Here is a 24,548-nt window from a genome sequence, read left to right on the forward strand (position 1 = left end):
TGTAGGTGCCTGGGACCACACTGTGAGAACCACTGGCCAGTGAACAAGATCCCCACCCCTTCCTTCCTCCTGTCATCAGAATCTTCTACCGATGACTGAATCCTGTATTTGCCTCCCTCCAGACCTCCCTAACCCAGGGACCTTCTCTACATCCACCTCCTCAAGCTCCAGCCAGGCCCCTCTGGATACGGGCTCCTATGCCCATCCCCTGACTTGTCTTTCTGTCTTCTCTCCCAGTGTGAGCCCCAGAGCTCGGGACACTGTCCTCTCCAGTGCTGGATTCAGTGCTTGGCATAGTACTTTACATGTCCTGGGTGTTCAATCAATATTTATTGAAGGAAGGAAAGAAGCAGGAAGGAGGGAGGAAGGAAGGGGAGGGAGGAATTTTTGCTGCAGTCCACACTCCACACAGAGGCTAATTTCCTAACAAAACACATAACTGATGATATCATGCTCCTACCTTAAAAATTTAAGTGATTCCCTATTGTCTCTGGGATGAAGTTTGGACTTCATACATGATGTTGGAGGCCCTGAAGGTTCTGGCCCAGCCATCTTTCCAGCCGCTCCTCCCCCATTTTAACCTGTAGACCAGATCTTTCTCCAGCACTAGGCCTTCAAGGCCAATCGTCTCCTGGACTCTCCCCTGGAAATGTCCCGTACGTACCTCAGACTCCCCCAGCTCCTCATACACTTGACGTCTGACTTCACTGACCACTGCCTTCTCCTTCAGATGCCCACCATTACCCCTACTCTGCCTGCTGCCTAGAATGGCTTCTGTTGTGACCATATCTTAATCTATCCTTCATGCACAGCTCAGCTGTCCCTGACTAGATAATGCCTTCCTCAGCTCCTGTTGCCAGAGGTGTCACCCAGAGGTGTCACCCAGAGTTATCGTCCCAGTGGTCCCTAGGCTAGCTGTTTCATGGGGGAAGGAAAGAAATAGCAGCAGCTCACATCTACAGACCCCTTACTGTGTGCAGAGCATTGTTCTCAGGGCTTCACACAGATTACTTTCATCTTCACATGAGCCCTTTGAGATATGTGCTGTTATTGCCCCTACCCCATTTTATAGAAGGGGAAAACTGAGGCTTAGAGAGGTTCAGGTGACTTGCCCAAGGTCATCCAGCCAGGAAGTGGGAGAGTTGGACCTTGTTCACCACTGTGTGCCCAGGACCTACATACAGGGGCACAGTACATTATAGATGCTCATGATGATGACTGAACAAATGAATCCTAGCAGGCAGTGTATTTTCTTTGATTCTGTATTCCCCTCAGGCAGACCGTAGAGACCTATTGATGCTTTTGGAACAAATGAATGGATAGATGGATGGATGAGTAAATGAATGCTGTAACTGTCCACTCACCTAAGGTTGAATTTAAATTTAGCCCTACAAGTTTCCTAATGCTGCATGGTGAAGGGTTGGGCGGAGCGGAGGAACCGAGTGACCAGGGAAAAGTAAGCAGGCAGGTAACTGGTTTAGGTTTATTGATCCTAAAATTTTTATTTATTCAAAACCTACCTTTGGAACACTCTGAATCAATGGAATTTTCATTTGATGTGTGTATCAGGGGTTTGGCAAGAGAAAGTATCGGAATACAACTCTCAGTAGCTCATGACATACCTGGATCAGGCACTTGCTACCTCGTCTACCCACAGTCTCAGCCCCAGCCCCAGCCCCATGCAGCCGATGTGCCCAAAAGCAGGATAAGGGAGCAGAGCAGAGTGGTTGATGTTGAAAGGGGGGCTTCTGGTGTCAGGATGCCTGGGCTTAACCTGGCACTGTTACTTATTGTGTGTAACCTTGGGTAAGTCACTTTACCTCTCTGAACTTCAGTTTCCTCATCTGTAAAGGATGTAAAAGAGAACATCCGCTTTGGTTTCACAATCTATTCAAAGTTCTCAGCTTATTGCCTAACACCATAACCAGTGTGCTGAATGCTATTTATTCTATTTCATTATTAAAGGCACTGAAGTCTCTTAAGACCCTATGAACCAGGGGCTGGGATTGTGGCTCAGTGGTGGAGTACTTGCCTAGCACATGTGAGGCACTGGGTTCGATCCTCAGAACCACATTAAAAAAATAAACAAATAAACAAATAAGCAAATAAAATAAAGGTATTGTGTCCATCTACAACTGAAAGTTATATATTAAAGAAAGTTTTTAAAAGAACCTATGAGGGGCTGAGGTTGTGACTCAGTGGTAGAGCACTTGCCTCACATGTATGAGGCACTGGGTCCTATTCTCAGCACCACATATAAATAAATGAATAAAATAAAGGTCCATCAACAACTAAAAAAAAACTTAAATAAAGAACCTATGAACAAGGCAGAATGGGGAGTATTCCCATTTTATAGATGAGGACACCTGTGGCCAAGGACCTTCCTTCATGAATCAGACAGTAAATAGGTAGCAGAACCCTAAGGTTTCTTGGAACGTGTACAAAATCTTGAGTTTACAAACTAAGGTTCATTGCTGCCATCTACTGACCATGGTGAGGAAGTGGCCTGAGACAAGAGTAGCCTCCAATGTGGGCCCTGGTGAAGGGCTCTCAGCCTGGAGGTGAGATTAGCCAGCAGAATCTGGAGATAAGATTCTTGCATGCTAAGAATCAAAAAGTACCATCCTCCCTCTTCCCCTGCACAGCTGAGATGGCCCGGATAACAGACTCAGGGATTCCACCTCCCACATCATTTTTTTTAAGAGAGAGAGAGAGAGAGAGAGAGAGAGAGAGAGAGAGAGAGAATTTTATTTATTTATTTTTTTAGTTTTTTCGGTGGACACAACATCTTTGTTGGTATGTGGTGCTGAGGATCGAACCCGGGCCGCACGCATGCCAGGCGAGCGCGCTACCGCTTGAGCCACATCTCCAGCCCCTCCCACATCATTCAGTTTGGAAAACTGAGGTCTGATAGTATGTCCTGGGGCAACCTAGGTTCCAGACAGTAAATGATTGTATGTCTCACTCCAATGGGGAAGGGGCAGCTTCAAGCTTCCTGAAGCAGCCTGGGCATCATTCACTTATCTGGCTGTTTTGTGGGGTGAGGGGGCTGGTCATAAGGATGCCTCCTGGGTTCCACTTACCATAGTGGTGGATATGGTCTCCGTAGTGATGGAGGGGGTGGTTGTCATGAACTCCTTCCCCATTGGGGCACTCCCATCAACCTGCTGGCCAGAAGAGGGGTTGTTAGAGATGGAGAGAGCCCTCAGCTGTCACCTGGGCTCATACCATTCCAGTTTCAGAGTGACAGGCTGTGGAATGAGCATGCATTGGGAAGCAGTTCACACACAAAACCATAGAGAAGGTACACAGCACCGACCATTTCAACATTTTTCTTTGACAAATGAAATATAATCCAAGACAATCTGACACATTCTATCCGAATTTCAGTGCATGTAACTTTTGACTTAGCAATCCATAGAAATTTATCCTGTGGATATAATTTTTCAAAAGTTCACCCAGAAATATGAACAAGGAAGATCACCACAGCACTGAGTATTAACTGCAGAAGACAATAACCGTGATAGGGTGATCAGTGGGAGACAACAAATCAAATTAGGTCCCAATTCCAGAGTAAGTTGGGGACCCGTATGTTAATGTATGCTGATATTCAAAATATATATTTTAAAAAGTAAGGTAAAAAAGAAAATAATCACTTTTTGTAATAATTTTAAGTATATAGAGATGAAGGTATCTACATTGGGATATGCATACTTTTTTTCCCCTGTGAGGTAACATAAGAAAATTTTCATTTGGTTCTGTTTGAATTTTATAACTGAAATTTTTTGTTGTTTTGTTTTAATGTCAATAAGAATTATCAGGCTATGAGAGTTAGAGTCAATTTTAGTTTCTTTTTACTTTTCTGTATGAAAACAAAATACAAGTTATTAAAAACAAAGCAGGTCAGAGAGAAAAAGCAATTTTCCCAAGGTCACACAGCTCATCAGAACTCAAGAGTCTTAACGGGCACTAGAGTCTTGATTGATGCTAGGCAGCCTCATAACTCGTAGCATTTTTACAAAAGTAGGAGAGAAAATTCTGGAAATAACACCGTTGCCTATGTTTCTGGTTTATGTCTCATCTCAGATTTTTTTGTTTTTGTTTTTGCTTTTTTGGCAATATTGGGAAGCAAATCCAGTGCCTTGGGCATCCTAGTCAAGCACTTTACCACTGAGCTACATCCCCAGTCCTTATTTCAGTTCTTGAAACAAAGATTGGTCTCTAAGACAGGAAAGCTGCAAGAATTGCAGCTTGTCCGGCCAGAAAGAATCATGAGGGCATCTCTTAGGCCCATAACCTCAATTTTCAAAGTTTAAAACCCACAGAAGGAACGTAGTAAACACTCCCTAAGCAGTGTGCCTGGCTTTCGCCAGGGTGCTAGGATGCTAAGAAAAAGGCTCTGGTGCTTTTTTCCCCACCTAGTTTGTTCATTTTGCCAAACTAACGTGGATACTCCATACATTAAAAAAAAAAAAAAATTACCCACGATGAGCTGTTCTGACCAAATTGAGATTGGTCTCCCCAAGCCATCCCTGGGAAAAACCCCTCCAATTCCATCAAGTAGTCAAAAAAACAGAGGTCTTAACCCACTAGCCACTAGACCTTGCAACACTCCTACAGATGGGGAAATCAAGATTTTAAAAAGTCTGATCTGCCCTATTCCTCTCACCCCCAGAGTTTGGGGAGGACTCTGAGGCTCAAAAGAGCATCAGGCTTAAAATGGTGGTTCCAGGGAAGCTGAGGTGGGAAGGTTAGCCAAGGAGCTTGACCATGGCAGTGGGAACCCACACCCAATGCCCAATCCCCATGCTTAGGCTCCAGTGGGAAGTGCAGACTACCTGGGTGTGGTCCACAGTGGAGATCCTGCTCTGCAGCATGGCCTCTGGCTCAATCTTCTTTCTGATGGCCAGGCTGCTGACAGTCATGGTTTCTGTTTTCACAGGCTACAAGGAAACAAAGAAGGACACTTTGACTCAAGACCCATAAGATGTCTGCTTACAGGCAACTATGGAATAGGTTAAGAGCTGTGTCCTACCCCACAGCTGGCCGGGTCTCTGGGAGGGTGTGAGGTCAGGGTAGAAGAGGCATGGTGTGAAGTCACAGACAAACAGCCCAAAGGGAGAGCCAGAGCTGCTGGCAGCTCCAGGCAGGCCTGCCTTGTGTCCCTGCTCCACGTCCCTGCAAGGGGGCTGTATGCCTTTTTAGGCTACCATTAAGAGGACGTTCATAATTCTATTACTAATACGCCCTGTGCTGGTCCCCATGCTAAATGTCTTCCTTGTGCACATAATATTGTTGAATCCTGAAGGCCTTCCAAAGTTAAGCCTGCACCTTCCAAATGCTTCATTCGAACTAGAGCAGGAGCCACACACATGGAGGCCTGCAAGGGGTGAGGCAGAAGGTGTAAATAAGTGAAGAGACTGGTTAAGGGCTGAGGGCGGAGGTGGTGGAGAGCAGGTGGACTCCACTCAGGTTTGGCCAACTGTTATCACGGCCTCTAGAGAGAGGACCATCTGATTTTTTAAAAAAATGAAATAATAAACCCCTGGATTTTATATTTAATGCCATGATTTTTAAACCAGAGTTAAAGAAAACACATCTTCTGGCTAGATCTGGCCTGAAGGCCACCTGTCTCCAAACTTACTCTAGAAGTCTTAAGCTAAATGATCCAAGTCCTCCACCAGGCTGTGCTATTCCCACTGTAGGTTTTCACACACAACTTGAATGGATGAATGGACACTAGCTTGTCATCTAGCCGTTGGGGGGAAAGGGATTCTTACAGATGGTTGTAACCCTGCCATCTAGCCATTCATTCAGTGAATCATCTCTTGGTGCTGAGAAGGTGCCAGGCTTAGAGGAGCTGCCACCTGGCGGCAGAGCAGGCCTGTCAGTCACTGACTATGGGAGAATCCTGGAGCAGAGGCGTTAGAGAGTGGGGGGTGGGACGCAACAAGAGCGACACTTCTGCACAGGGTAGTCAGGAAAGCATATGCTAGGAAACTGACATCTGAGCTCTATCTCAGAGCAAGGCACAGAAAGGGAGGACGACCTTCAACCCAAAGGGTACAGCGTGGAGTGAGAACCCAGAATGGATGAGCTGGCATTTTACTGGGAGCATGGGAGGGAGGCTGGACTGGAAGAGGTGAGGAAGCAAAGGAGCAACATGGACAGAGATAAGTTTCAGAAATATCTCTCTGTAGCTCTACAGAGGAGGGCCACAAAACAGAGAAGCTCAGGCACAGTTAGTCCCTGTGTCCTTCTCAATGACTATGTATCCTCTTCTCCAGGTGTTTCCCTCTACCATCCTGAGACCCCAGGGCTGGATGAACTTAAACTATTGCCCCTTCCCCAGGAAGCCCAGGGAGATGAGCCTGAGCCTGAGCCTGAATGAGGAAAAACCATTCAAGTTTCAGACCAGGCTCCACAGCCTGAGAGTCTACAGACACATGCTCTCTGCAGGTGCCATGCAACACAGGCAGGAGATGAGGAGTTGAGTGAGAACAGACCACCTGTCATCGCTTGACCTCAGCAAGCAATGGGGTCACAGGGTTAAAACACCAAGGAGCGCGTGTTAGGGGTAAACCGATATGGCAACATGCGAGCACAGAGCCATGCTGTTCTGTGGAGGGACAGTCATGCAACATGAGACAGCTTCAGGCTGCAGCTGGCTGCTCAGTCTTCTCCCGCATGGCCCAGGGCCCTCTGAGCATGCAGTGCCTGGTTGGGCCCAGGTTTCGATGAAGCTCCACTGTACCTCAAACTGGGGCATATCCGGGGTAGAGCAAGCCCCTCGATCTGGGCTGTCCTCGATGCCCCCAGACTCATCATCCTGCCCCTTGAGATCCCGGGAGAACACCAGGCCCTCAGTTTCAGAGTCGCTTTTGTCTCTGTCGAGTTCAGGCAGGCTGCGAGAGAAGTCTTCGAAGGCGCTGCCATGATAGTCACCAATAACCGTGAAGTCCACCTCAGCCTCCAGGCTGGATGTGGAGCTGACCGTGATGCTGGAGCATTTGCGCTCTATGGCCAGGTGGTTGTCTTTCAGGAACACTGCATCCCTCTCCTGGTCCTGGTCCTCATCTCCTGTGTCACTCTCTGGGGCCCGAGGACGTGGTGGTTTGACTTTCTCCTCCGATCCCTCCCTCAGCCCTGCTCTCTATGGCCAGATAAAACCAGAGGAATGGGATGCAGGGTAGGGAGGGGGAGAGAAAAAAGGAGAGAGAGAGAACATCAAGATGGTGCATGTCAGAAGAAATATTGAGGCTGTGTTGAGGTCCTGAATGGAGCAGGTCAGGAAATGAAAAATCAAAAAATAAAACAAAACAAACCCAGGAAAGGTTCCTTGAAATCATAACAGGCTTAAAAAGCGAAAAAGAATTTCTCAAGAGGAGGGATGCTCCTTCCCAAGGATCTCACACTGATGGCAAAAGCGAGTTCAAAGCAAATATCCTGCCAGTGAGTCCTGGACAGGAGGCCCCATCCAAGGCTTGGATGGAGGAGCCTATCAGAAGCGGCACTGTGCAAAAGGCAGGGATGGAATCCCGGACCCCAGGCCCATCCGTGCAGGCGGCGTCGAGAAACAAACTTAGGAGGGAGGTTAGGTACTCAGGAAACCCAGGGGAGGAGGCAGAGAGGCTGGAGCCAAGAGCTTGAGGAACACAGAGGAAGCCAGCAAGGCTTGTCAATTCCACTGAATCTCCGTGGACAGGGTCAGCATCAAACAGTGGGAAGAACAATTCAGAGCCAGGCCCTCTGGGGACGAGCTTCCAGGGAGCCGGGTGCTGCACCAGATCCACCCTTAGCTCCGTGAGTGGGCTGTGGGCAGGCCATGGACAGGAGGTTCTGGTCCCATCAGTGTAATTGACAACAGCAGGCCAAGGAGATGCTAGCAACTCTTGTCCACTATACATACCTCTCAACTGGCCTGTCAGGGATTAAACACCACACACACATTTTTGGCTGGTCCATGACATTGTTTTCTTTTAAAAAACCAATCTAACACCCACAAAATATTTTTTTAAGGAACTTGACTTCAGCTTCTGGAGATTCAGTGTGCTTAGAAATTCACTTGCTAAACGGGCCTCCATTTAGCCAGTTTCTGGAAGGTCGAGAGGTGTGAGGAATACATTCCCGACAAGCCAGAGTGGAGCAGCCACAGGGGGTCGCTGCTACAGCAGGTGGGAATCTAAGAAGCGAAGCATCCTGGCCAGGTGAAGGTAACTAGGTCATCGGGACATAGAGGGACTGTAGAGACCTGAGGGCCCGAGGGGCTGGTGAATCTCAGGTGCCCCCCCTTCCCAGGGGCGTTCGCGGCTAAGCTGGTGAAGCGCTTCTCTTCCCTGACCGCATCTTCGGATTTGTTCTGGATTAAAGAAGACAGTTAGTCTTAAGGAGGCAGAAAGAAACTTGAAAGGGAACCAGAGCGGAGAATGGAAACCTCTGGACTGTCAGCTTCCACAAGGCAGGAGACCAGGGACAGGATGAAGAAAGATCACTGGATAAGCCAAGCAAGACAGGTAGGAATCGAGAGGGGAGGGGCAGCAAGGCAAGCATGTAATCTGCTGGTAGTGGTGGCACCTTCTCCACGGGAGTGTGTGTGACCCTCTGGGCACCAGGTCATACAAAAGCTGAGGGTCTTTGTGGCCAAGCTAATGTGGGCCAAGCAGATGACCCCATCCTTCAGCCTGGGCTACTCATAGATGCATTTGGGGAAAAGACCTCACAGGGATAGACAAGCAGCCGTGGGTTGCAGTAATGATGAGCGGCCACTGAATCATGCTTCTAAAAGGCTACCAGGCATGCGGTCGGTGGGGGGCACGATGGGGGCGGGGGCTCACATGGCCAGTTACCCCAGGCGCTTCCTCCAGCGTGGTTTCGCAGCCTGAATCGGGGGACGTGAGCTCTAGTTCTGTGCGTCTTTCCTGGTGGAATGTGGTAGAAATGCCCTCCCTGAAGTGTCTGGTAGCCAGAGGCATCATTGAGGAATGTGAGGTTTTGGGACTGGCAAAGTCCCCTGGGGGCTGGAGTTGGACGAAGCCCAGGTCTAAAAGCTTGTTCCGCTGTTGCTCTAACTGACCCATGCAAGCCTCTGAAGTCAACTCATTTGGAAGGGCCTTTGTTTCACTCTGACTAGCTCGACGAGTCTCAGCTCCATGGGTCTCAAATATCCGAATTTTGTTGGCCACTGAGGTCTTGCTTATGTCTTCCAGGGAGCCCTTTTGTCCCCCATCCTGGAAAGAGGTCGTCTCTTTTTGCTTTCCCAAAGGGAACACCAACCCGGGAGTTACGACCCCTTCAGCTTCTTCAGGAACAACTCTGGGCTTTCTGCTGGCCACTGGAGGTGCCCTGCGTTCACCTCCTGTGTCAGGGGGCACAATTAACCCAACTTGGTCTTTGGGCTCTGGGCTGTCTTTAGGAAGCTGGACATGTTTGAGAAATACAGGGAACTGGTCTCCAAAGAGATCCCTGAGCTCTGAAGGCTCCCCTGATCCATGAGAAGCTGGGCTTGGAGAAGCTTCCTCCAGAGCTTCCGGAGCCTCAAAGTGACCAGGGGAGGCTGGCAGGGAGGTGACCGCCTCCGTATGAGGAAATGCTGAGGCTTCCTGGTCCCCCATCTTAGGTTGTCCGGTTTGGGTATGAATGGCTCCCCTCTCTTTGGGGAGGAAGTTGCCTCTGTCTGGTTTGACTGGCTTCCTGACATGAGGAGGGATGGTCCACAAAAGGGCATGGGCCTGGGGGTCCAGGCACACCCTGCCTCCTTCATTAGTGGAGTGGTCCTTCCATCCTGCTGAGGGACTTGATCTGGCCCTTTCCCTCAAGTTCCCACTGGCAGGGAACTCTTCCTTTCCAGCTGCCCTGGCTGTGGGGTGAGACTCTCCCTCCACCTCCTGCTGTGCTTCTTCCCAGTCCTCAGCAAATGTGTGTCCTGGAGAAGGTCCCTGCTGGTCATCCTGTCTTCCGTGGCTCCTGGGAGACCTGGTCCCTTCCTCGGAGGAGGCAATATGGGCTTCATCCTTGTTCCTGCCGGCAGCTGTGGCGGAGCCCCTCGGGTCTGTGGCATTCAGCTCTGAGCTCTCTGGGAGCTCCCCTAGAAGTTCCAGCTTGATGTGTCCTCCAGGAGGGGCATCCAGGCGCTCTTCTCTCTCTTCCAAAGGCAGGGGGAGAACTTGATCTTCAGAATCTTTTTCTCCGTGGTTTAGATAGAAGCTCCTCTCTGCAAAGGAGGTATCAGTCTCATCGCTAGAGTCAGCTCTGGCTTCACCATGAACAGGATCCAACAGAAATGACTGGAGGCCTCCCTTGTCAGAGGCTGGAGAGGGGATGTCCACCTCTGCTGGCCTGGTTCCTGGAGTTGTGGATCTTCCACACGTCTGGAGCTCCTCCGGCCTCTTCCTTAGCTCTGCACGATCCTCCAACTGACCATCTGAGACCGGGAAGTTCCTGATGGGTGCCTCACTGATGCCAACCCTGAGTTCGGAGCCCTCAAGGAGCTTGTCTGACAATGTGCATCCTGTAGCCTGGGCAACCCCTCCAGTACCTGCCCTGACCCAGGGGCCTTCCTCCCACAATGACTCAAAGTCTTCTGGACTTGCAATCATCCTCCCTTGCTGCTGAGTTTTGGCATTTTTGGTTCCCACCATTTCTTCTGTGGCCATTTCGACTTTGAACTTGTCCACCAGAATGTCTACCTTGGAGAGTCTGCCATCGGCAAGGACGTCAGCGAGGCCTGCCTCACTTTCTTCCTGCTGTGTGTTGGCCACTTTTAGGAGACTGAGACCGAGTTCTTCTGGCCTAGTGTACTGTCTTTCTATAAATACCCAATGCTCCGAACCCTGTGTTACAATTGGAGCAAGAAGAGTTAACATGAAATAGCAGGCACCTGAAGGGCGGGTCACCCTTCTCTCTGTAAAAAGGGACCAATCTACCACCAAAAGGTAGTCCAGTGTGGACTGGGATGGCATGTCCCCAGAACGGGTCGGGGAGAGAAAGGCATGATTATGCCAGTCCTTCTCACAGGTTATTCTTCCCATTAAGGCACCCCAAAATAACTGACCAACCTTCCTCAACCCCATCCCTCACTTGATAAGACAGATGGGTTCTCATGCTCTCCCCGTGCTAACAGTGGAGAAAGTGAGATCCATGGATGGGCCAGGACTCTTCCTCTTCCTCTTTTACTAAAACAATTGTCACTTTCAGAGGAGAAAGTCCTTAGATCACTGGGAACTTCTGAATGTTAGAGCTGAAAGAGTTTAAAACATTATTTGGTCTAATCTCCTCAGTGTGTAAGTGGGGAAACCAAGGCCTAGAGAAGGTCAGTGACTTGGTCATGGCTACCACTTTTGATGACAGAGTCAGGATAAGAATGCCTGACTTTCAGTGCCTGGAATCTCTGCTGACTTATATCACAACCTTGGAAGATGGGTGTCACCCATGAGCCACTGCCAAGGTAAGGGAAGCATTGAGTTCCACAGGGCTTAGTCTAAAATCTGACCTTTTTATAAGAGCTTCTGGGAAGGAAACAGATTTTGATTATTAGCAAAAATACCAAATGGCCAGGTTAGTGACAGTCAACACAATGGCTTAAAAAGTTTGAATACAATGGATTTCCATCCCAAAGAAATAAATACCAGGGTCCATCCTTGGAGAATTCTAACAAAACTCATAGGGTAATAAAGGACTGACCAGAATACATCACAGAAGGAAAAGACTTATAGACCCAGGCATCATCATGGGGCAGAGGGACCAGCATACCCAACTGTCTACTGAATGGTCCTCTACCTGCCACAAGGGGTCTTCAAACAGTACTTGGGGGGAATGATGGATTTCTGAATCATTACGGTGGCAGGAAGGCCATTGGGTTTCTAATATTCTTGGAGCCACAGAAGACCTGTTTCCCACAAAATCTTAATGGAAGTTCATCTAGTATGTAACACAAACATCGGGCAGCCCAGTACCCTGATGTATCCCTCTCCTTTGAAATCACTGGTCTGACTAAAGCCCCTCAGAACAGATATGGAAACCCTACCCAGGACCAGTGAAGAAAGACATCTTGTCCAAGGTCACAGAGTGAGCCAGGGGCAAAGGCAAGGCAGGCCTAGGATCCAGTCCCTACCTCCAAGTTCTGTGAAGTATGTCCTTTCCACCCCACCATGACCACCTCTGCAGTATTTGTCAAAAACTGTTTCTAGCAATAGGAGGGGGAAGGTTTATATGGCCTTAGGCTCCTTTTTAGTTTATGACTGGGCAAAAAGTCTATGAATCCATAAGATCTGAAGGAGTTTGAAGGATCAAAAGAGCTTTGTAACTCTCCACCTCAATACTCCATTTTATCAAATCATGTCTCCATGTTAGAGAACAAGACCTTATTAGAAGAATTCTGCCAACAGGAAAGAGAGTAGAAAGTGGGGAGGCCTAGACAAAATCTAGCATAGGTTTCTGAGATTTTATTTCAGGTCATTAGGGCCTTCAGGACCCCAGCACTTGAACTATCAGAGGACTGGCTTCCAAAGTTTATGGAAGCCAGGGCTCCTCATCTCTTTGTGGAATTTGTTCCTTTTGATGCTTCCATTTCAGCTTTACCAACATTGGGAGCCTGGCAATGAAAGCCAAAGTTGGTCAGTGAGGCCCCTTCTGGAACTTTCCTGCTCCATTTCTAAGGAGAACTGGGCTAGATAAGCAACAGTGTGGAGGGCGAGAGCTGGCTCAGAATGGAAGAAAGATTCTACAGGCAGAAAAGAGAAGCACATAGTGATATTTGGTTATTATGTGCCAGGCAATGCTGCCCTTTGTCCAAGTAGTTTTTTTTTTGGGGGGGGAGGGGTACTTGGGAGATTGAACCCAGGCCCCTGCACATTCAGCAAGTACTTTGTCTTTGACCTATTCCCCAGTCCTCCAAGTTATGAAATTTAATCCAGTTGGCAACTGTGATGCCTGCATTGGTACTCTTATTTCAGAAGGGGAAACTGAGGGTCTCAGAGGGAAGGGCCTTGCATAAGATCAGTGTGAACAGTAGGGGAAGAAGGAGGAATTCTACTTCTAATAAGCAAATAGGTAGGATCCTGAAGAGGAAAAAGAGAGAGAAAAAGAGAGAACTTTGCTAGCATCAATGCACTGGTAAAGGCACATCTGGCCCAGATCACAAGATGGAACAATGTTAGGGCGGCCCCAGATTGCCACCACCCTGCAGCTATTCTTTTTCCCAACTGGGGACCTTCAGTGCCTCATTTAGAGCACCACTCCCCACTTGCGAGGGGCTCTGCATCTGCTCCAGTCTTGGAAATGGGAGCAGAGGAGCCAGTTTGGTTCCCACATGAGCTACACACAAGAAGAAACTCTCCCCAAAGGACAGTTCTGCTGACTCCAGGCTACTCAGGTTCCCCCTGGAACTCTGCGAAACATCTGGGCCTTGACCTTCATAGGAGGATGGGGTGCTGGATGGGGGACCCTCTAGAAACCATGTCCTGGGAGAAACTGCTGAGGGGCACAGGAGCATTCAGGGAAGGAAAGGTGTGCAGCCCTGTGGGGGGTGGCCTGGGGAGGGCTGCAGAGCAGATCCAAGGTACCAGAGGGCAGGAGGAGGCCACAGGCCACGGATGCAGAAGTGCAGATTTTAAATCAGTACAAAGAAACTTCCTAACTGAAGACAGAAGACAAAATGGGCTGTGGTCAGGGACAGTGAGGGTCCCTCTGTGGAGGAGGCTGATGGCTGCTGGCCGGAGGTGGATGAAGGGTGTATGCTGGGTTCTGCTTCCACTATAGGCACATGCTTTTGGTTCTAGGAGCATCCATGGTCATGGGCATCACTATGTCCCTGGTCTTGGGGGGATGCTATTGACTCCTGTCCGACTTTCCTCAACTGACAGTGATGATAGTTAGTTTTTATTTTTATATAGAAGAAAAATTCATGGAGAATTAGGATTTATGTTTTACCATATTCGTGGCTCACATAATGTCTTTATTTGCAGTAGCCCCAGAAATTTCCTCTGATTTAAGAGAAAGATATATGCCCCTCCCCACCCTGACACCATGCCAACAGAGGAGGTGCAGAAATCAGCTGATCAGTACCTCCCAGCCCCAACAGCCTACGAAATCCCAGTAGACAAGAAGAATGTGACCCTTGCTGCTGGGCCCTAGATTTTATCCTCAGTACCCATGCAGGGCCACAGAAAATTCCAAGAACCCTCAACTCATTGCTATACCAGGCCCAGAAGCAGTGCCCTCCTCATTTAGAATGTTTGCCTGACCAAGGATGCTCTTGGAAAAAATATGTCTACTTTTGCCTGCTTAGAAACCCAGACAGATCCAAACCCCAGAGGAGTTTAGAGAGCTACATCCAGGAGAGATGAAATGCTATGCCCTAACTAGCCACAGCTAGACCTTATTCAGGCTCCTAAACAGAGATAAGATGTTAGGGTAGAACGTATTTAGGGGCCATGACCCCTAGTCCCCCATGCTCAGTGGTCAGAGCCTGCCTCCAGGTTCCGCAGCCTCACAAGTGCCTGAGAAAAAGAGACCATGTCTCCTTTAAGGCAGGGGCAGTTTGGCTGTTCTGCCCTCCTAGGATGACTGCACTCCTGTCCTTCCTGAGAAACATGGATGAGGGAGGGGCTGGCCCTTTCTAGATCTCTGGGATGGGATGCTTGTTAGTCATAGCATGGGGACAGCATGGGCCACCCACAGCTCCCTTCTGCATGGCAGAGTCTGGTTCCCCTCACCCAAGAGAAAGGGTTTTCTAAAACCCCTAGTGGGTGATCAGGTTGGGCTGGAGGCCCCAGGAGGAAGGGGTAACAGGAGGTGAAAACAATAACCTCAGGTGATGCTGCGAGGCTTTTCTGAATGAACACTTCCAAGCCTGCGGCTGTTCCGGGTACCAAGTCCTGCTGAGAGATGTCCTGGGTCCTCTGGGACTGCAGGGGAGGCCCAGGGCCAGAGGAAAGAGAGAGGGGGAGGAAGGAAAGGAAGGACAGAGACAGAGAGAGAAAGCAGGAGAGAGAGACATACAAAGTCCATCAATAGCCCAGTTTTGTAAGTCCCACCTCCTTAGGACTTGTGCATTCGGTCAGGAAGGAGCCACTCTGTGGGTGAGACAGAGAGGGACAGCCCTTCTAAGACACTTAAGGGAGGGAGTCCCACAGTCAGCTACAAGGCAGTACTGAGGTCCCAGACTGTCCCTTGTGGCCTGCCCACTAACATTCTGAAATTTATGGAACTACACCATTTGGACCCTGATTCTGAGTCCCCCCCACTGGGTGTTATTGGCTTAGACTAATGGTTCAATCCTGAAATTGGGGCACAGCCCCATTTAAAGAGTTATCTTTAAAACTTGGATCTATTGCTCTCCTCATGGCCTGAATGGGACCCAAAAAGCTCTGAGGAAACTACTAGAAATTCTGGGTGATAGCTCTCTGCAGGGTCACCCACATAGAACATATTTGGGTCAGGAATTCTAGTCACCATCAGAAATGGCTCCATAATTGTCTAGCACTTCCCAGTTGATAAAGTGCTTTAATCTTCATTATTTCCTTCAATCTTGCCAACAACCTTCCTATGGAGTGGCAATTCCAGTCCTCTTTAGACAGACTAGGCAATGAAGTTCAGAAATCACTCACCCAAGGACCCAGTCAAATCCTTTCTACAGTTCCTCCCCATCTCCCAAATCTTCGCTCTTAAAAGCAAGACGTCCTATAAGCTATTTCTAAATGCCCACAGCTCCAAGGTGACCTCCTGGGCTCTAACTGTTTAAAGCAGTGGAGACCACACAGCTTGGGCTAAGGAGGCAGCAGAACAGACTTTACCTTGTTATCGACTCATCTTCTAGCAGTTCCAGACATCACCAGCAGGTGGGGCACATCCCCAAGCCAGGCTGCTCTGAGACCCAGAGGTTCAGACCCCAGGTCACCAGTAATCATTCTTCCTTTCCCTGTTGGAGTCTGACCCTTTTAGTAGCCTCTGCATCCCACTTCACCTCCAGCCAGGCCAAGGATTGGTCTACCTCAGGAACAATTAAAAGCCACTTTGGCCAAGTCTCTCTTTAGAGAGTCAGGGGATGGGGGAGGTAAGTGCCAGATCACTAAACCAGACACCAATTTCCCCAATTTCCAGTCAGAGTGTTGGTTGTGCCAGGGACCACAGAAGCCCTTAGTAGATGCAGAGGTTTGCCCTCCTTCAAGAGCAGCAGTCGTGAAAGCCCCCAAAGCATCCCTAACTTTGTGAATCAGCAATCAGGGAATCCCAGTAGCTCTGCTACAACATGCTAGGCAAAGCCCTGTTATCTGGCAGGCTCAGACCATGGCTAGTACTGATTCAATCAAGTGCTCTACAAATTAGATCATGGCTGCAAAACCCATTTTCAAATCATTAGAGGGAAGCACATTCACAATGGACTCCATACTTGGTCTTCATGATTTGGTCTTGCTCCAAGGCAGATATGATTTGGTAGTAAATACAATGACCTGCCACACTATAAAAGTGGCTTATGGCCCCTCTTCTTTCAGCTACAATGCTGAACAGTTCTTCTTTCTGAGTCTCAGTACCCCTATCTGTAAAAGGACTTTGAACCAAGTGTTTCAAGATCCTTCAAACTTTAATTTAAATAAAATAAAACAGTAAGTAACTTGTACTGGGCATTGAGGTGCCATGCTGGTCCCTCTCCAGGAATTATCTCATTTGATTCTCACAATATCCCTATGAACATTTCTGCCTAACGGAGCCTCAGACAGATCAGGTATAACAAACTCAGAGTCCTCCAGCTACCAGGCAGTGGAGTCAGAATTCAACCCAGGCAGCATAAGCCTAGACCACAGTTGGTTTGAGGCCAATCAGTAGCCTCTCTAGGGAGAAATACCTATGTATAAACTGGAGTAAAAATTGCCAAGATTTTGCAAGTGCTTGGGATTATAATATAGGAATTTCCCAAATCCTATCTTTATCTCTTTTGCAATAGAGAAAACACTGTCCACACTTTCCACTGTAAAAGACAGAGTGTGTGGGGTCCTTTTTGGAAGCCCGAGAAGCAGGTGTGCTTTGTGTGGTGAACCCAATCCCCTTTAGTGGATTCCCAGGCTCCTTCTAGGAGGAACCCCCCACACACACATACACATTGCATTTTTACAACATGTGCAAAAGGGTCTGGTTACTGGATAGGGCTACCAAGATTCTCAAAGTTTATTGTGCAAGAGAATCACCTAGAACTCTTGATTAGAATGCTGGTTCCAGAGTTCTACCACCAAATATCTGATTCAGCAGAACCAAGAAGGGGCCCTGGAACCCACATTTCTAACAAGGAACCCTTCCCCATCATACTCTGGCTGATGGAAGAAGAGTACACCAAGCTACCACGAGTCTTTGGAGCTTCCATGTTTCAGGGTGGTCTCTGGGACTCAGGATTCCAAGATTTAGTGAATGTGTCCCCCTGAGCCTAACCTGCCATCCCATCCCCATCAGCCCAGGCCACACTGGGGGAAGCATATTGGTGTTAGGATGAGTGTAAGTCATTACATTGCAAACTCCCACTGCCTCTTTACCCAGGGTCCCTGTTGAGGACTTCAGGGTGACACCTACCTCATTGGCTTTCTCAGGAGTGCCCTTGGGGGAGGGGGAGGCAGGTGAGGATGGCAGCCTGCGCTCCCGCTCCCAGTCTCGATCCCTGTGGATCAGTTTGCTGTTGGGCTCCTTCAGGGTCCTCTTGAGTTCATTGATACTGGCCTGGTGCTTCAGTAGGACATCCTCTGGCTTGTCCAAGAACTAGATATGGACAGACAGGACAGCAGTGTTAGGCGAACAACTCCAAGTGGGGGATGCAGGGTTTGGGGATGGTGGCAGCAATCACCATCACCACCCCAAAACCAGCAATGTGATCTCCCCAACACTGCCTCTCTCTCACAGCAGCCCCAGGAGCCAAGTGAGCCAAGGAGCATCAGCCCCAACAGATACACTGACTGAGGCACAGGGCACTTGTGCTGACAAAGAGGAGACTCCAGATCAAGCCATCTTCTCTTCTCTCCTGCCTGGCTCCCTGACCTCTGAACACTCAACTCAACCAAAGCCCCTCAGGTCTGTGAGCCCAGTGGTAGTCAGGCACACAGAAGGCTTTCCTCTGGCATAGCACACAGCATCCACCAGAGCAAGAACTCCCTTGTCATGTGTCCTGGACTGTTCTAGCTTGCAGGCTAGCCTTCCAGGTCCCTCTGGGACCTTAGTTCCTACCTTTTGGTGGAGATTTAAACCACCATACCTAGCAGGATGTTCAGTCTAGGTCCCTCTAAGGTCCAACCTGTGCAACTGCTCATACCCTAAGGAGGTCCAGAGTGCAGATATGCCTAAAGCTAGTGCTATCCATAGAAATGGGGCTGCTCCCTCACTGGGACCAGGGGCCAAGAAAAGACTGTGAATCCTCTCTGCTGTGAGCCACTACCTTCCCAACCACCTGGATCCTCCAGATGCCTTTTGTGTACAGACACCAATAACAGATGGGCTGAGACATGGCCAGTTACAGATTAGGATGCTGCGGGATGTTCAAAAAGAATGGAGACCAGGAAGAAGAGGGGTAAGTCCCAAAGCTGAGTGCAAGAACTGAGCCAGGTATATCTGGAGTCGTGGGTGTGTCCTCAATTAATCCACCAAGTCTGAGCTTCTGTCAGTGCAGCATGATGGAGTACTCTGCCTAGGTCCAACGAGGACAAGCCACTGGTGGCCTGTCAAAGCTGTTTAACTGCCTGCCTCTAGGCACAGCAGTGGGCCAGCAGCCCATGCATGAGGCTGTTTGAAGGCTCGTGATAGCTCTGTTAAGGGCAAGAAATGGACAATCTCAGCTTATTAAAGTCGGATCAGATGGGTTTAGGAGAACAACCCGAGAGTTAAACACACTGTGGACAAACCTGGATTTTTCCTCTGGGCTTATCCATGGCATCCAGGGAGCCACTGTGGTTGACTCCTAAGCTCCCTCAGGAAGGAGACTGATCCCACTGGGGCTTCTGCATCCCTCCAGACACCTGCCTTTACCTCTGGCCTCTCTCCCTAGACTGAACTTCCCACAGGAAAACATCTGCCTAAGAAGTCAAATCTGATGGAATCTGCACAAGGGGTGGGTTTGGGCCATAATACTTCATGGATCCCAATCCAGGAGGACCCCAAGTAGGCTTGCTGGCTCTGTGGGCATGTCATGCTCCCAAAGGGAACATGGTAGAGTGGGAATCTGGGAACCAGGGAGACTTGACGGTCAGGGCATTGAAGAAACCTAGTTCATGGGCCTGCTGTGGCTCAGTAGAGCACTGGCCTAGCATGTGTGAGGCACTGGGTTTGATCCTTAGCACCACATAAAAATAAATAAAATAATTATTTTAAAATACCATAACCATTATAAAAGGAAAAAAAAGGAAAAAAAGAAACCTAGTCTAAATGCCTCACTATGCAGATGGGGGCTAGGGCTTGAGGAGACTTTCCTAAGACCTTCGAAGAGTCAGTGCAGAATTGGGTTGGAACCCAGATCTCAGGGCTCCCAGGTCAGGCCCTTGCTATGGCCCAGCCCCTGGCCCTTTCCCTTGGTAGCCCAAGGATAAACCTCCTCCTCTTGGAAATTGTAAAAGGGAAGCAGTAGTGAACACAGGAGGAATAAATTGAGGGCGGGAACAAACAGGAAGAGGAAGAGAAAAGGAGAAGAGGTTTTTGGTGGAGCTGCAGCAGCAGCTGCCCTGGAGGGAAGTGAACTGGAGTCTGAGCAGAGGCAGATGTGCTCAAATGCTCCCCCCTCCCGCCCACCCCCACCCCCACACACATCTGGTTGCCAAGAGAAACCAAAAGAAACTTCAGTTGAGGACACAGATGAGATGGAGGAATGACCAAACAGTGCTGTGGGGGAGATGAATCTAAGGAAGGGTCGGAGTGGGGGATGCAGGGAGATGAGCTAAATGGAAGCACAGAGTGGCCTGGAAGAGCTGGTGGACACAGGTGGGGTGGTTAGGTAAGAAGCAAGCATGGAGCATCAGGTGGGCTGGAGAGGTAGAGGGTGAAGCTAGGTGGAGGGTGGCAGGGGTGAGGAAGGAGGGACAGATGGCTTGTTGGGGGCAGAGTCCAAGAAGGGAGTTGGAGAGATGAGCTTCCATAAGGGCAGAAGCAAGGGTGACTGGAGAGGGGGGATCACAGGAAGGAGGAGGGCAGGACCAGCGGAGATGAAGCTGAGGTGATGTTGGGGGAATGAGCCGGGGAAGGACTGTGAGATGGTTACACATGAGCTGGAGATCTGAATGGCTGGGTAGGGAGGGACAGGTCCCATGCAGTACCTCCTGCTTGTGTCTCGGCGTGGTTTCCTGCTCCGGCTAGTGGGACATGGCAGGAGGGAAAGGAACCATCAGGGTCAGTAGAACAAACAGATTAGAGATACCGCGACTGGCCTGGTCCAGCAAGGTGGCCCAGCACACTCACACTCCACCAAGCAGCACGGGCGCAGGAAGCTGCTGGGCCACCCATAGGGCAGTGAGGTAGCCAGAGTAGGTGCAGGATGGGAAGCAGGGTACTGCCCCAGAAAGGCAAAGAAGGGCACAGGGTTCTGGAGGAAAGCAGGCAGAGCCACGCTTGGTTTGTGGGGCTTGAGGTATCTAGGGCCTCAGGCTTCTTGTTGCAGTGGGTGTGTCCAGGGGCCTATGCTCACACGGCAAAACTAAACGATGGAAAAAAAAACCTGCTTAACAACTCCTAGAGGAAGCCATGCCTGGTCTATGTGTGCCCATGCCTGTGTGTGAAGCCGTATGTGTCAGTCTAGGGGTGCGGGGTGTCTGAGAGTGAGTGCATATAAGGCTGAGATTGTGCATTACTGCAGGAACACCAAGGGTGGGGTGCTAAGGCATCAGGAAGGGGACACACCTGTACCTCACCCTGTGAGGCCCATGGTGACATCTGATCATGCTCTGGGGAGGAAGCAGGCAATGCAGAGCCAGATTATAAAGGAGCAGACAAGGAGTGAGCCAGAGGAGGCCCAAGTCCTCCAGGGCACGAGGCCCTCCAGGGAGGCTGGGCAAGAAGAGGGAAGAGTATAGGTCAGACAGCATGCTCACCCCTGCTCCCAACCCAGGAAGGCCCAAGGGCAAGGCCTTGAGCACCCCACAGCAAGGGTGACTGGCCATAACTAGAGGTAAATCTAAACCATGGGTTGGCTTCTTGATCCCCAGTGCACAGGGTAAAGGAAAGCCAGGCTCGTACCTTTAGCTCCTTGATCTTGGTGGGGGTCCTGACCTCTCCTTCCTCAGCCTCTGACCGCCGTCCTCCAGACTCTGTATCCTCCTCTCGCTTGTCACCATCAGGCCCTACATCATGGTTTTCACTGACTGAGGCCGGGCGGGAGAACTCCGCTAAAGTGGGCAGAGGTGACAAGATGAGTATGTGAGAGGTCTGTGCGTGCACAGAAGGTCAGCCCAGCTGCTGCTTAACCATGCTTTCAGTGGAGCCAACTTCCAAGCCTCCAACCTATTGCCCACTCCTAGTCACACGGCTGGTGAGTAGCAGAACTGTCTCTCAGCCAGGCCCCTTCCTACTTTCTGCAATGCTAGATTTCAAATCTCAAATCCAACTTGTGCTCTGTGACTTTGGGTAAATTACACAATCTCTCCGGGTCTTGGTTTTCTCATCCATACATAGTACCTACTATAGACACTTGGGTGAGGAACAAATAGCTAATGTGTGTAAGCATTTAAGAGAGTATTCAGGAAGGAGTGAGTCTTCCACTGATGCTGGCCCATAAATGTTGCTGTTTGGGCTGTGGTCACTTGTGACAGAATACTCCCTTGATCATTATTTAGCAATATACAAATATTGTAAGATTAGCTTTACTGGTGAAAACTAAAGTCCTAAAGATTACAAATTACTTATCTTCTTTATAAATTAGTGAGAATTCAAGGGGATCCCTAGGGTAAACATCTTTCTCACTAACTGGTATTTCAAAATACTTTTCTGAAATAGAAAATCGGGGTAGGATTATAGACCTCACACTAGGCACTGGGCATAAGCCAATCACACTCATGGATTGAGTGTTGGTGAAAAATAGGCTGGAAAACACTGAATTAAAATAGCTAGATCATAGATATTTATCCTTGGGGTTGGCCTCCTCTAAAAGGAGAAAATAGAGAGAATAATTATCCTTTTTTGTATTATTGTTCCAGGGATTGAACCCAGTGGCACTTTACCACTGAGTCACATCCCCAGCCCTTTTATTTTTTTATTTTGAGACAAGATCTTTGTAAGTTACTCATGGCCTTGCTAAGTTGCTGAGGCTGGCCTTTAGCTTGTGATCCTCTTGCCTCAGCCTCCCAAGTCACTGGGATTACCAGCATGCATCACTACACCTGGCTAATTATCCTTTCTCTTCATGCATACTCACTTTGCAAAGTACCCATTTTTGCACACTATTTCATTTGATTTGCGCAATACTCTGTGTTGATGGCTACCATAGGGATTACTATCCCTATTTTTACAGAGAATAAATTGAGACCCTCAAGACAGGAAAGGTCCCACTGGTGATCTTCCAGTGAGTCTGGATGAGAGCCTGGACTTTGGGCTCAGAGTCCAGACTTCTGCTTCTCCTCTGACGAGCTCTGCCAGCTCTGAGATAACCTCTGCTGCTTTCTGCTCTCCAAAAAGGAGGCTTTATTTAGCCCCTGGAATAGGAATGGTAACTGCAGAAGGGAAGCAGAGATCGTCGTTTCCTTTGCATGAACCACACATGCATTCTCCTTGTAGGATGTCAATCTGCGCATTGCTGAGCTTCTTAGGCAAGAGGCCCAGAAAACCATCTGGCTGAACCTAGGAGCCCACAAGGTCATGACTCAGGGAAGCTGTGGGAAGTCCCAAGAGCAGCAGTGGCACATCCCAAGTGGTAGTGGGAAAGTTGGCACTGAATCACCAAGAGCTGCCTAGGTACAGTGGTGCTTCAGGGCTGCCATGATTGGTATGAATGAACTTGCAATGTGTTCCTTCTCTCTGCTCACTTAGAATCACTACTCATTCTGCGGAACCTGGCATGTCCACTCCCTTACTTGCCTCTAAAAAACACTCTTCTCCCACTTCCAATTTAGGACATACCTCCATCAAGGCTGCGGGACATGGTGTACCGTTTGCTGGAAGAACGCTCAAAGAAGGGTGCAGGCCTGTCAATGAGGGCACTGGCCTGGCGGGTCTGTGCCTGGGTCCTCCCACTATACCGGAACTTGGAGCCCATCACCAGAAAGCCCTTTGGTGGAGGCTCAGGGGACACCAACCTGCAGTGGAAGGATAGAGGTGAGGAGGGAGGATCAGACCTGCATTGCTAGGCCCAAGGTTAGACCACAGCAGGCCTTCTGTCCCACTGCCCCATCAACTACAACACCACGAAGTGGTCCAGGAAGAGGGAGACTTGGCGGAAGGGGGTGCTTCCCTGCCATCTCCACTAACTTCTCCTCCTGCTCCCCTCTACCCGTATGGCCTCTGCTTCATCCCTGCTTACCCCAGCCCAGGGTCAGCTCACCGGAAGAACGTGTGATGCTCAATGCAGACCTTCCACAATCTCTTGGCTGACCGGTGATTTGGGAGCTTAAAGCCAATCGTGCTCTCAAACTGCTCGTACTAAAAAACAAGATAGGTGGATGAGAAGCAGCCCATCTGTCTGAACCTCTTCTGGGGCATGTGCAACTTTGGCTGGTTCATTCATGTAATCAACAAGGCAGATCAAGCCCTTCCTCTAGGATAGACCTGGTGCTAAATACACAGCCACCGTGGAGAAAAAGACAGAAGATTCCTGGGAGTGCGGGACTCAGATAATAAATGAGTAAACAAGGTAACTGCAGATATGAACAAGGGCTATGAGGAGAATAAAGGGAGATGTGCAAAAGGAGGGGACAACTGTGCAGCCTGGGGTTGGGGTGACTTAGAAAAGGTGACCAGAGCTGCCCTCTAGCCAGATGTGCTTTGAGCTGAGATCTGAAGGATGGGGACATGCTAGAATTTGGATCTTTTTTAAAAAATATTTATGTTTTAGGTGTAGATGGACACAACACAATGCCTTTATTTTTATATGATACTGAGGATCAAACCCGGGTCCCGCCCGTGCTAGGCAAGCGCTCTATCGCTGAGCCACAATCCCAGCCCCTAGAATTTGGATCTTAATGTGCCCCAAAGGGCTGTGTGTTAAAGGCTTAGTTCCCAGCATGGTGCTAGGTGGTGGGGCCTAGCAGAGGTTTTAGGTCATTAGGGGCATACCATCAAAAGCATTTCTTCTTCTTCTTCTTCTTCTTTTTTTTTTTTTGGTATGCTGGCCCTGAAATTAAGTTTGGTCCTACTTGCATGCCTGCCATGTTGGGGCTCTCACCACAGGCCCAAAACAATGGAGCCAATCAGACACAGACTAAAATCTCCAAAACCATAAACCAAAATAACCCTTTCCTCTTTATAGGTCTATTATCTCAGAAATTTTGTTACAGTAACAGAAAGCTAACACAGGGAGGAACCAACCATGTGAGAAGAGGGGGAAGAGACTTCCAGGCAGAGGGAACATCACATGCAAAGGATACAGGGGAGGAAGGAACTTGATT

At 49.2% G+C, this 24,548-nt stretch overlaps 1 protein-coding gene across 14 annotated transcripts in view; it reads right to left on the reverse strand.

The window, feature by feature from the left end:
• EPB41L1 (erythrocyte membrane protein band 4.1 like 1) overlaps positions 1 to 24,548 on the reverse strand; it is a 123,261-nt gene that overhangs the window by 14,299 nt on the left and 84,414 nt on the right. For 2 of the 14 annotated variants that reach the window (XM_081289630.1, XM_081289628.1), the window contains exons 10-17: positions 23,486 to 23,583; positions 23,065 to 23,240; positions 21,190 to 21,338; positions 20,274 to 20,309; positions 17,557 to 17,739; positions 6,755 to 7,153; positions 4,839 to 4,943; positions 3,084 to 3,164 (exon numbers count right to left, since the gene is read on the reverse strand). In XM_081289630.1, the coding sequence (XP_081145756.1) occupies positions 3,084 to 3,164; positions 4,839 to 4,943; positions 6,755 to 7,153; positions 17,557 to 17,739; positions 20,274 to 20,309; positions 21,190 to 21,338; positions 23,065 to 23,240; positions 23,486 to 23,583 (1,227 nt within the window). Of the gene's footprint in view, positions 1 to 3,083; positions 3,168 to 4,838; positions 4,944 to 6,754; positions 7,154 to 8,251; positions 8,360 to 8,834; positions 10,830 to 14,804; positions 14,904 to 17,556; positions 17,740 to 20,273; positions 20,310 to 21,189; positions 21,339 to 23,064; positions 23,241 to 23,485; positions 23,584 to 24,548 lie in introns of all 14 variants that reach the window. The other 12 variants (XM_081289629.1, XM_081289627.1, XM_081289622.1 and 9 more) reach the window with 10 other exon arrangements.

Source organism: Spermophilus citellus (genome assembly GCF_964194105.1).
Source record: "Spermophilus citellus genome assembly, chromosome: 4".
Lineage (NCBI taxonomy): Eukaryota > Metazoa > Chordata > Mammalia > Rodentia > Sciuridae > Spermophilus > Spermophilus citellus.